This window comes from Bos taurus, chromosome 1 (assembly GCF_002263795.3).
Source record: "Bos taurus isolate L1 Dominette 01449 registration number 42190680 breed Hereford chromosome 1, ARS-UCD2.0, whole genome shotgun sequence".
Taxonomy (NCBI): domain Eukaryota; kingdom Metazoa; phylum Chordata; class Mammalia; order Artiodactyla; family Bovidae; genus Bos; species Bos taurus.
The window spans coordinates 142,858,275-142,871,024 of record NC_037328.1 but is presented as its reverse complement, the minus strand read 5'-3'; the positions used below and the strand labels follow the sequence as shown (position 1 = coordinate 142,871,024).

The 12,750-nt window shown below is 54.9% G+C and overlaps 1 protein-coding gene across 8 annotated transcripts in view; it reads right to left on the bottom strand.

Annotated features, from left to right (window-relative positions):
- The window catches only part of SLC37A1 (solute carrier family 37 member 1), a 101,615-nt gene that overhangs the window by 2,895 nt on the left and 85,970 nt on the right, over positions 1–12,750 (bottom strand). For 5 of the 8 annotated variants that reach the window (XM_024996552.2, XM_059889357.1, XM_059889344.1 and 2 more), the window contains 6 exons: positions 12,603–12,665; positions 12,150–12,235; positions 11,050–11,098; positions 9,797–9,870; positions 9,137–9,342; positions 7,796–8,827 (listed from right to left, as the gene is read on the bottom strand). In XM_024996552.2, coding sequence (XP_024852320.2) covers positions 8,698–8,827; positions 9,137–9,342; positions 9,797–9,870; positions 11,050–11,098; positions 12,150–12,235; positions 12,603–12,665 — 608 coding nt within the window. In that variant the 3' untranslated portion in view covers positions 7,796–8,697. The other 3 variants (XM_059889361.1, XM_059889358.1, XR_009495520.1) reach the window with 2 other exon arrangements.

The following is a 12,750-nucleotide window of genomic DNA, read 5'->3' as shown; positions in this document are numbered from 1 at the left end:
GTGAATGGACCTCCCAGGCCCAGAGCCCACCTGGGTGGCCACAGCCCCATGGGACCAAAGTTGGAGACTGAGGAGAAGGCCCGAGGCTTGGGGAGCACAGCCCCCAGGCGTGAGTGCGGCTGGACAGTCCTCAGGCCCCCAGGATGACCTGCCGGGTTCACTGAGGTCCAGGCTCAGACCTGCAAGGAGGGGAAACTGGCCTGTGGACCCACAAAGAGAGGAGGTGCGTCTGGTCTTTAAGGATGAAGACTTGCCCTCGGTGAGCCGCCCAGCCGCCTGCTGAAGCCCTCTCTCTCTCCTGCAGTGACTGTGGCTTTAGTTTCTCATCTAACCTGGCTGGTCCTGTAGCCTCAAAGTTATTATTTGCCTGTTGTGTGTGCGAGTCTTCCCTTTTGTCCTCTCTGTGTTTTGACATTTCAGGTGTGTCTCTTGTAACTGGGGTCCGGGTCTCCAAGCCCGTCTTCTGTCTGCGGGTAGGGGTGCGTCAGCCAGCCTGTGCTTCTGCTTGGATCCTCCCCCAAATTCCCTGCATCCACCCCATGTCTCATCATCGATGGCAGGGGCTGCTTCTGTTCTCAGCTCTTTTCAGAGAGTCCCGGTCTCTGCAGTCTCTTCCTTTAGAGTTCCTCCTGGACAGCACAGGGCCTCCAGTCTCTGTCTGCTCTCCAGTATTTTCCATCTCTTCCTGGGCTGCATTCTGGATGGTCTCCTTATACCTGCATCTCACCAGCTCTGTCTTTTTTAGCTCTTGTTCTTTTCTCATGAATTTGGTTTCTTCTTTGCCATCTTTAGTAATGTTTTCTTGTTTTTGTTTTTTTCTTCTTTTAAAAATTAAGGCATGATCCCTGGATTGGGAAGATCCCCAGGAGGAAGGACTGGCAACTCACTCCAGTATTCTTGCCTGGACAATCCCATGGACAGAGGAGCCTGGAGGGCTAAAGTCGGACACGACTGAAGCAACTGAGCACGCACGCATATAGCTGATCTACAGTGTGGTGCCCGCCTCTGATGTGCAGTACAGGGACTCAGTTTATACACACATATTCTTTTTTTATATTCTTCTCCATTATGGTTTATCCCAGAAGACTGAATACAGTTCCCTGTGGTATACGGTAGGACCTTGTTGCTTATCTGTCTTCTACATAATAGGTTGCCTCTGCTAATCCCGAACTCCCCATCCTTGCCTCCCACCACTCCTCCTGGGCAAACACACGTCTGTGAGTCTGTTTCCATCTCAGATAGGTCATTTGTGTTGTATTTTAGATTCCACGTATGAGTGACATCAGATGGTATCTGTCTTTCTCTTTCTGACTTACTTCACTGAGTATGATAATCTTGGTGATTTAGTTGCTAAGTCGTGCCCAACTCTGTGCGACCCCGTGGACTATAACGCACCAGGCTCCTCTGTCCACGGGATTTCCCAGGCAAGAATACCGGAGTGGGCTGCCATTCCCTTTACCAGGGGATCTTTCTGACCTAGGGATTGAACCTCGGTCTCCTGCATTGCAGGCAGATTCTTTGCCAACTGAGCCACCAGGGAAATGCTAAATATGTTTTAGTTTGTCTGGTAACCCTTTTACCTGGGTTTTTTTTGGGGGGTGTCTATCTGTTGTGCCTGTCACCCCATCACAGCAGACCATTTCCTACTGTTTCCTGATTTGGGGTAAGAGCTTGTCTGCAGCGGGGTGACAGCTGCGGGACCCAGTGCCACTGGGGTGAGGACTGTCCCTCTCAGTTGACTTGGGATTTGCTTCTGCTGAAGAACCGGGTATATCAGCATCCTGGGACCAATTTTACTCACTTTTTTGTAATAATCGCTTTTTGAGTATTTTAGTATCATTTTTTACTCATTTTTTTGTAATATTACATACTCATTGTGTGATATTTACAGAATATAAGTTAAAAAGTTGAAGGTTACTGTAGCCCTCAACTGAAGGTTAACTTTTAGCTTCCAGGAAGATTTCTCCCCAGTTTGGTGAGCAGGCTAAGAGGTCGCAGATCCTGCTTCTCTCCTGTGCCAGTACGCACGCGTGTTTATGCCTTCACTGCACCCAGAGCTCCCTGAGGGTCCGGGTTTGAGGAGGGGGGCTCCATTTCCAGCTCCCCGTCCTGGGCCGGTCCAGCACCTGGGGCTGGGGACCGTGGTGGGGGAGGTATAACCGCCCAGCATCAGTTTGGTACATATTTCATGTAGTCTCTACATCTCTGGCTCCTGGGGATGTCCCTTCCTTTCTTACGAGTGTAGTTGTGCAGTAAAAGGAAGTTTAATGTATATATACACGTTATTTCTGAACTAGAAGAATAGTCCATCTTTAAATAGCCGTAATTATGGAAGTTTCACTGCTACCTGGCAGAAATGATCTGGGGGCTTAACTGAGGGGCTGCTTTGCCCACCTCACAGGTTCATAAGCTGAGAGTTGGTATTTGATTGTGTATAAAGTTGGGGAGCTGTGACTTAGGGCTTCTGGGAATGAAAATATAAACTTCCAAGGTGCTCAACTCATTTGTGCTGGGGTAAATGTTCACTTTTCCAGGTGACTTGAGAGGAGACGGTAGCTTTGGGTCTGGGCCTGGTGTGGGTGACTGGTAGGGGAGAGCATGGTGGCCGCTCTCATGGGTGGCCCCTGCAGGACTGTGCTGTGGGGACGGGCCTTCGCCATCCCCAGGAAACCCTCCTCTCTTCTCACGCAGGAGGGGACAGGCCACGGGGCCCAGGGAGCAGATTGCTTAGTGCTGCCTGAGCAGCCCCGGCTCCTCTTCTGACCTCCGGTCCTCTGGATGTGGGAATCAGGAGCTTCCCCAGTGCAGCTGATCGCGGACAGGAGGGGTGTGGGAAAGGTCAGGGCACCAGGTAGGACTCGGCGCATGGTCCCCTTTAATCCCCACAGCAACACAGTAATCATGTTCCTGGTGTCCCCGTGCTGCCCACTTCACAGATGGATGCTTTGGAGCAGAGGGGCTCAGGAACCACCCAAGTCATACACGAACCCAGCCACTCATAGCTGACCGGCTCAGGATCCAAGGCCAGGGAGCCCCTGCTCTTGACCTCTCACCCATCCTGCTGGAAACTGCCTGCTGCTGCTCTGGATGCATCAAAGCCAGAGGGAGAAAGAGCCCCGGCCCAGGAGCCTGAGGGACGCATCACCGGCCCAAAGTCCCCTGGGAGCTTGAGTCCACAGGAACAAGCATCCCCAGCATTTGACTGTCACAACCACAGAGACACTTGTGAAAGCCTTGGAGGAAAAGTGAGGCGACTCACCAGTAAGGCACAGGCGTCTGCGAACATGAGCATGTAGAACACGTTGTTCCATCCTGATGGGGAGATGAGCCCTGCCAGCAGCGGGCCCAGCGCTGCTCCTGGAATGAGGAAATGGACATACATGGTGTGTGCAGAGGACCCTGGACTGCAACCACCCAAATACCCAGGCCCAGTAAACATAAGGGAGTCCTCAACACCTTATTCATAATTAAAACACACACACACACACATTAAGGGGACTTCCCTGTGGTCCAGTGGTTAAGATTCTGTGCTTCCATTGTAGGGGCACAGGTTTGATCCCTGGTTGGAGAACTAAGATCTTTCACACTGCCCCCTCCCTCACAACAGCAGGAATGCTGGGGCACACCCCCATGGGTACTGGGGGTCTCCTCCTCCAGACCCCACTCAGACCCCATAGACCAACAGTTTACACACTCCCCCATGCCTGCTGCACAGAAAAGCATTTTAATGAGTGATTAAGCCCCGTGTTAAACATGAATATATGAGGGGACAGCCAAGGTTCACTCATATCAGAGGAAAGCCTCGCCCTGAAAGAAAACAATCTGGTTCGAGGGGAACCTGGAGGAAATAAACAAACCAGGGAGAAAAACATTCCTAGGAAAGCGTGTCACACTCACGAGAACCACAGAGAATGAAGTTGAAACGTGTGAAACCCCCGCGTCTATGTCTGAAAACCATCTAACACCAGCAACTGCCCAGGATTCAATCTCATAGCACCGCATCCACAAAGAAAGAACGGGAGGGATTAAAAAGGCAGAACGACACCAACGAAGAGAACACTGTGACGGTGAAGATAAAAAGTCGAGTGCAGAAATGGGAAAGGAAAGCCAAGAGCATCTCAGAAGATGGAGGAAAAGAACAAAGACAGTCAGACAGAAGAGAGAACTGGAGGATGACTCCAGAAAGCTAAACATTGACTGGTAAGTTTTCCAGGAAGACAAACAGTGGAGGAAACTTGTTAAAGAGATAACACAGCACAGTTTCCCAGGGATCAAGGGCATCCGTTTCCAGGCTGGGTGGGTCCTGGGTGTCCAGGGCACAGGGGTGGGAGCAGGGATGCAGAGAGGCTGCACAGGTACAGGGAGCTGGGGACCTCTGAGGGGGAAGACCAGAGGTCAGAGGTGGATTTCTTGCCGAGGGTGACAAGAGGCTTTCCTGTGGTGATGACGGAGCTAGAAGACACTGACTCTGGAGGAAATTCTGGAGGGGGGCGTGGGCAGGGGGCTGTCATTTTGCATTTAGTACAGTTCCTAAGTTTAGATATTTTCTTAGATAGTTTCTCAGTTTAGACTTAGGATGCTTTCTAAGGCTATCTGGTTTCTCAAGTGACATCATGTGTTACTTTGAGAAAATTAAAATGAACTTGAAGAACGTCAGGGCTCTAATGAATTGCATAAACATATAGAAACAACCAGCCTGCAGCCCCTGGGGTGCAGCGCTCAGCACTGTGAACACATCACACACATCAGCTGGAGTCCCTGGAACCGTCAGCTCTGGTGAACCGCAAGAAGGCGTTCCGCTCATTAGGCTTCCCCGACGGCTCAGCGGGTAAAGAGACCGCCGGTGAAGCAGGCGATACAGTGGACCCGGGTTCGATCCCTGGGCTGGGAATATCTCCTGGAGGAGGAGCTGGAAACCCACTCCAGTATTTTTGCCTGGAAAATTCCATGGACAGAGGAGCCTGGTGGCTACAGTCCATGGGGCTGCAAAGAGTCGGACATGACTGAGCAGGCTGGCACTTTCGGCTCATTTATAATCAGTCAATCTCTGCCTCCAAAGGAACCAACATTTATGACATTTAACAAACATATCAAGGCATATGCCCTTGAGAATAAGAATTTTGCTGAAACTGTGTGTTCCCACTTGAGCCTTGCTCGGCTTCGGTGTCCTTGGGCAGCACTTAAGCAGAGAAACAACGAGGCAGACGAAGCGGTGGACAAGCCTGCATGCCATTTCCATGGCGATCACCTCCGGGTCCTCATGCACTGGGGCTGGCACAGCCTGGGGGAGTTCGAGTCCAGCCAGACCCTGTCGCCCGGGTGGGAGTCATGATGCTGGATGGTCAGCACTGAACACAGAGGAGCATAGAGGTCGAGGCGGTCTAAGTCGCCCCCTGCAGTCCTTCCGTGGGGGTGGGAGGAGTTCACAGCTGGGCTTTGGTTTCTCCTGTAGCTCAGAGCTGCCCCCGTGCATAGATGCTGAGTCTCCACCCTGGGCCAAGGACTTCTGCTTCCCTCTTGTTTTGGGAAGGAAATCAAGAAATATGTGGCCTTCCAGCTGCTTCATCATTTCCTCTTCTTCAACTCCTCATCTTCTACTTTAAAATCAGTCAGCACTGCCCGCCAAGCTTTGTTTGCTTTCAGAAAAGGGTGTCACAGTGGCAGCCAGGGATGGACTCAGACAGAGGGCTCTGCAGGCAGGAGGTGGGAGGATGCTACCGGGTTGCTCAGCCCCCGAGCACCGCACTCGGCCCAGGAGTCTCCCAATGACCTCATATCTTCCAGGCTGCAGAAGCTTTTCGTGTGCTGTGAGAGCCGGGATAGCAGGCTGGTGGGCAACGAACATCTGTCACGTGACACGACCCTGCCCCCACAGCCCTTTCCCCGGACTTGTCTCAAAGGCTGCAGGAGGAGCCCCCAAAGGGAACGGTCTCCCTGAAGACACCAGAGTGGTGACCACTGTCATAGTGTGGCAGGAGTAGGAGCTGGGGGGCCCTATCTCCATGAGCTGTGAGGGCTGAGGGGGGCCCCGGCCTCTGTCCCCTGAGCCCTCACTTGCAAACCCAGCAGCCTGGACGGGAGACCTTCTGCCCACCCCCCAGGCCTGTCTGCAATCTCCTGCTTTAGAGCCACCCAGCAATGCCCTCCTTGCCCCCTCACTGAGCACCCACTCCTGGGCTCTGCCGGGGGGGTTGAGAACACAGCAGAAAACGAAACCAACTCCTGTCCTGGGGATTCCCACCAGGAGCAGGGAGAGGACAGTATAGAGCAGACAGTGGACGGGGCCCCGGAGGAGGGTAGGCCAGGAGACAGGCCCTGAGTCTGGGTGGGGAGGGGTCTGCAGGCCCCAGACAAGGTGGGCCGAAGAGAGGCCAGCATTTGGTGGAACTCACAGAGCCACCTTCATCCAGCAAACGCTTGGTTTACTGCTAGAGGGTGTTCCAGGCCCCCAGGGCCTGCCCCACCTGGCCTGCCCTCTCTCTCACTGCCCCCCTGGCATCAGGCACCTGTGGTGGGAAGCAACATGCTAGGATGCAACCCGAGACCTCCCGGAGAAGCCGCGAGGGCCACACCAGCCCACATCCTGCCTCCAGTTCCAGGGTCTGCAGAGCACAGGCGGCTTCGGGGTCTTGGCAGGAGTGGTCCCAGACTGCGAGCTCCCCAGCTGAGCCTCAGGAAAGTTCAAGGACATCCCTGTAAGCCTCCTGACTCGGATCAGGACAGGCTTGCTGTCACCAGGTCCCATGTGCCCAGCTCACAGGGGCCAGGGGCTTGTTTCGCCCCCTTTCTTTCCTCAGAACACGTTGCCATGTTCTCTCCAAGACCCCTGACGGGGCTGGTGACACACGTCTCATGAGCTTTGGGACCCACAGCTCACCTGTCATTTACCTCTCAGTAAGATTCTATCCGAGCTTCCCAGGTGGCACTACTGGTAAAGAACCTGCTTGTCAATGCAGGAGATGTAAGAGAGAGATGCAGGCTTGATTCCTGGGTTGAGAAGACCCCCTAGAGGAGGGCAGGCTAGCCACTCCAGTATTCTTGCTTGGAGAATCCCCATGGACAGAGGAGCCCAGCGGGCCATAGTCCATAGGGTCACAAAGAGTCGGACACAACTGAAGCGACTTAGCCCACATGCACTCATGCAAGAATTCCATCCCCCTTGAAATGACAGTGATAAAGAGTCAGCAGACCAGTGGCCTGTGGGCCAGTTTTCCCACTGCTGGCTTGGAGGAAAACCTGGGGCCATGTCCTCTCACGTTGAAGAAACCTTGACCTGCCAGCCACACACCATGTCTCCTCTGGGAGCCTCCCATCAGAGACGATTGGCAGGGCCAGCTGCTCACTTCCCAGGGCTTGCATGTGCTTTGGATCTGCTCACGTTTTAAGGAGGACTGGGACTTTCCTGGTGGTCCAGTGGTTAAAACTCCACACTCCCAGTGCAGAGGGCCCAAGTTCAATTCCTGGTCAGGGAACCAGATCCCACAACTAGATGCTGTAACTAAAGACCCTGCATGCCACAGCTAACACCTGGCACAGCCAAACAAATAAATATTAAATAAACAAGTACATAAAAGAAGAAGGCCAGCTGATCCTGATAACACAAAAGCAGGTGGAATCCAGGGCGTCTGCTAGCTAGACGTGATGACATGGTTTCCCCTTGGACCATGATGAACCTCTTTGGGCTAAAACATCCACGTACCTACAGATCCGGTTCCGTCGATGATGGCGGTCACGGTGGCCAGGGCATGGGAGTTTCCCTTCAGGCTTTTGTGCGTCCCCTGGAGGAGAAGGAACATCAGTGTGAAACACGCCCCAGCAATGGCAGAGTGAGAAATAAACCTACACCTCCTGCACGACAATCCACCCAAATCACTGTGCAAAGCAAAACGTGGAGTCTTTCCATTAGAAGACTGAAGCTCTACTCCATCCCAGACTCATCTTGGAAAAGCATGCAAAGCTTCAAATGTCTTTAATAGTAAAAAACCATCAGAGATATTAATACTTGTCCAAGTGCATTCTGGTTTCCCTGGTAGCTCAGACAGTAAAGACTCTGTCTGTGATACAGGAGACCCGGGTTTGACCCCTGGGCATGAAGATGCCCAGAGGAGGGACTGGCAACCCACTCCAGTATTCTTGCCTGGGAATCCCATGGACAGAGGAACCTGGTGGGCTACAGTCCACGGGGTCACAAAGAGTCGGACGCGACTGACAGACTAATACTTTCAAGTGTATTCTAGTTAAAAGAACACTTGGAATTCTCTTCAGTAAACAAGCCTCTCCTTGGCACCATCACTGAGGCACCGTGTCATCCAGCGTGGAAAATGAAAAGACGCACGGTGCTCGTCCCGTCCCCAAGCTGACCACCGGAGCCGGCAGAAAAGGTCGAGGGCGCTCGGGAGCCGGGGTGGGGACGGCATGCTGGACAGACGCTGAGAAGCCTGGCCTCCCTCCCACAAGTCTGTGCACCACGTGTGGGGGACTGCTTGTGGTTTTAAATAAGCTTTTAATTTAGAACAATCTTAGATTCACAGAAAGTGTGCACAGAGAGGACAGAGCTGGTACAAGCCCTGCACTCGCTTTGCCCTGTGTTCACATCTTGCCCTGCTGGGCTACATTTTTCATGACGAATGACCCAATATTGATGCCTCATCATGAAAATCCATGATTTTTTCAGACCTCTGGCTTTTTATCTAGTGTCTAACTGAATCTGTGTCCCAGGAGCCCACCCAGGTCCATGTGTCTCCTGGGGCTCCTCTTGGCTGTGACAGCTTTGCAGACGTTGCTTCTGGGACTTTCCTTGTTTCCCGTGACTGGATGCGTGTGGGTTCTAGGAAGGAGATCACGAAGGTGAAGGACCGTGGGCATCACCTCTCACCCTGCATCCATGCATCAGCTTGATGCCTCCCTGCTGGTGTTGACCGTGACCTTGGCGGAGGGCAGGGCTGTTGACTTTCTCCCCTGAGAAGTTACTCGATCCCCCCTCCCCACGCTGTCCTCTGTGCTCAGCCTGCCCCTGAGGACAAGGGAGGTGGGCTTCCTGCCCCCGGGCAGAGGACCTGCCTACACCCTTCTGTACAGGACACTGCCTCTCCTCTCCCAGTTATTCATGACACTACTTCCTATCAGGGGCTTTTACTTCAGTGCAGTGCGTGTATCCTGCTGACGTCCACAAGTGGCTCCCATGTGACATGTCTCGTCTTTCCTGTCGGGTAGATGAGACAGCCCTGCCGCCTCTGGGTCCCTCTGGCCTGGAGTCAAAGGCCACCTGTCAGCAGTGCTTCCTCCTGGAAGAACTGGGCAGGAGCCGCCATGGATCCCCAGGCCCGCGTAGAGTTCACCACCCTGTGCAGTAAACGTTTCTTTACCACCCTGGCCTCTGCCTTGGAGCATGTCCTCCCAGGGCCAGGACCCCACCTGGCTTGTCCCTGCAGTCCCCAAGACCAGCAGAGGGCTGGGCACAGAGTGGGACACCCATGGCGGGCCGGACTCTGCTGAGGCCCTAAGGATGGGCTCCAGGGGTCACGGCCACTGGCTTCCAGGGCTGCCAGAGTGGCTCAGAGGAGCGAGCCAGACGCTGGCATCAGGCCTTGGGCTGTTGGTTTACAGGACAGGGCGGCCATGTCCCCTTATCTGCTTCAGAAGACTCTTAGCATCCTTACTGGCCGTCTGCACAGGAGTGCTCGTTGAAACAGACCGTTTTGCTATCAGAGACCACCCATCACAACAGTTGTGATGGAAGAGGTGGCCGCCCCGCCAGCACCTGGCCCCGGCTCTGTGATGAGCTGCGCATACTCACCAGGTCGGCAGACACGGCAGTCGTGATGAGTGCGTACGGCCCGCTGACCAGGGCCCCGCTGAGGAGCAGCATGGCTGCAGGAGACAGAAACCCAGAGAGGGGTCAGCCAGCAGAACAGGCCCCTGGGGGAGCCTCTGCTGTCTAAGCTTCTCCCTGTTGGGCATCCTGGCATTGCATGCTGGCCCTGCCCTGAGCTGGACACGGGCCGGTCCTGGGAAGATGCCCACACCACCAGGGAGTGGCCACAGCTGGAGCAAGCATCATAAACATCTTCCGTTAAACTTGCCCCAAAATGGTTGTAGGTCTAATCACACTTTCCCGAAGACTCAAGCCAAGTTCAGAGAACCTGGCCCCTGTTTTCTTGAACCTGGAGAGCAGAAGCCGTGCTGAGACGAAGCGAGAACCCCGACGTTCAAGCACAGACGTGACCACAGGCGTGACCACAGGTGTGAGCACCCGATGCGGCCACCACCACAGCCTCGTCTGCAGCGGACAGGACTTCCTGTCTTTGTCCACAGCTGCTGATGGCCACCCCCAGGAGACCTGGGGCTCCAGCACAGCCCAGTCCCCGATGGGTGGGACCACCGTGCCCATTCCTGAAATGCAGTCTCCTAACCTGACCCCAGGTTCACGTTCCCGAACCACCCTCTGGGTCACATTGCTCTGAGTGGAAGCTCCTGGACTAATGGGTCACTTCATGGGCCCCTTGCATCCAGAATTTGCACTCTGGGTAACTTTTAATGGGATCCCTACCAATCTCCTCTGCTGGGCTGTGAGACCAAAAGAAGCATTTACTCAGTGTCAGAGCCTTAATTTGATAGAGCTGCTTATGGAAAGTTAAAAATAGAGACTGTGCCCAGAGTGGCAGCTGACAGAGCAGCTCAGAGAGCAGCCGCCCCCGGGCTTGTGATGCTGGGGGTGCGAGACTTGGGGACCACAGCTCCAGCTGCTGCCTTCCAGGGGATGTGGGCTTCTCTGAGTGGCTCCTGCACTGGGCACCCAGGGCTTCTCACAGGCCAGCCCCGGGGCCTGAACTCTCCCACACTGGCTCTTAAACCTGCGGCCTCAGTTCCGCAGGCAGGACCCCCGTGGGCCCCTCTGAAAGTACCCCCTCCAAGAAGGAACACAAGGATGATTTTAGCACAGTGCGCAAGCCGCATCTTTGCTTCTTTGCAGATTTTTCAGTTCATCTCACAAAGCCGTGCGGACCAAAAAAAAAATGGCTGAAGGAAAGAAAGACCTCGTAGACTCACCTATGGTGGCTTCCAGCCCCATTCTGCTGATGGAGGAGAAAGCGTAGAGCTGTGAACGGTGTCAAAAGAGGAGAGGAACAAAGGTTTACTATGAGTAGCTGAGAGATTTCCCAGGAATGTGTATTTCTGAAAAGTGACTCTTGGGCAGCAACCAGACAGTGGAAGGAAGGCCATGCTGCCCTGGCAGGCTGTCCAAAGACAGGTGTCCAGACGCTTGCAAACTGTCCCCAGGCTGGATGCAGACATGTAGGGTCTGATCGCCCAGTGAGCTGGAAACCCGGGAGCGCCCCACCCTGAGCTCCTGGGGGAAGACCCTGGGTTTGGTGCAGCTCTCCCTGAGCCCCGTGTCTCCTCCTGGGCCATAAGCCCTGAACACCAGGGCCCAGGTGGTGAGGGGAGCCCAGTCAGTGCTTCTGCATCAAGGTTCTTGGAGAGTCTGTGCTGCGCAATGTCCAGGGCCCCAGGACGACTGAAGATTGGATTCTGTTCAGCTCAGTGGAGCAGCAGATGGGCAAAGGAGTCAGCGCAAGTTGATGAGCAATACTACTACATATGATGTTGAGGAAACAGTGACGGTGTAACCATGTTCCCCTTGGCCCTCGCCTTCACCCTCTGAGGTGGTGCTGCCGGCATCCTCGTTTTTCAGATGAGGAAACGGGCTCAGAGGGAGTCACCCGCCCGAGGTCACACACAACTAAACACTTGAAAAGCAATGGAACCTGGGTTATGAGGGGAGGGGTGGTGCTCCCCAGGGAAGCGGGTAGGGCAGCCACAGTGGGGGTTCTACAAATGAGCAGGAGCCTGCTGGGGGGAGGGGAAAGGAGGGGAAGGGCACCCCAAAGAGAACAGCCCACAAACGCACACGTGGAGGCAGGGAGGAGGGAGGAGCCACGCTGGTGCGTAGTGTGCAGGGCGCAGGAGGCTGCGGGAGGGGAGGCTGAGTGGGGGGCACTGAGTGGGGTGGAGGCGACACCAGGTCCCGGAAACCAGAGCCCCGAGAGGAGCTGCGCCAGCAGCTGCAGGTGTGTGGGTGGGAGGACAGGGGGGCTGATCCGGAGGTGCGGGGGCCGTGATGAGGCGGGAGGGGCTGCCGGGCCTACCGTGGGGGCCGCGAGCAGCAGCATCAGGCCGCAGGTGGAGGCCCTTTTCTCCAGGCGATCGGAGATCACACCTGCCAGGATCCCACCTGCAAGGCAGAGGGAGGGTCCTGAGGGGTGTACGTGCCCAGTGGGGCCCCATGGAGAGGAAGCAGGACCCTCACTGCCGCAGCAGCAAGGAGAGGAGGACCTCTTCCCTGGGTCCTTTCCACCCCTTGAGCAGGTTGGCCCCAAAGCCCCTTTGCCTGGGAGCATCCTAGCATCACTGGTCTGTCGCCCACCAGGTATCCTGGTCCCCAGGGAGCCCAGGATGGGGCGTGACGTGCTATCAGAGGCCAGGCACTGGGGGCCTCCCAGTAGGGAGTCAAGTCAAACAGCGTCCAGGCTGAGGGTGTCCATGCATCACCTCGGTGGTGAAGGCTTTTGTCAAAGCAGGACAAGAGGAAACGAACTCACCGAAGATCCCACCCACGTCGAACAAGGTGGAGAGCTCCCCCGCCTTCTTGACATCAAGGTGATCTGTTGGAATGACAGCAGAGGGTTTAAAGTGATAACCAAGAAGGACCTATTGTACAGTACAGGGAACTCTGCTCAGTGCCACGTG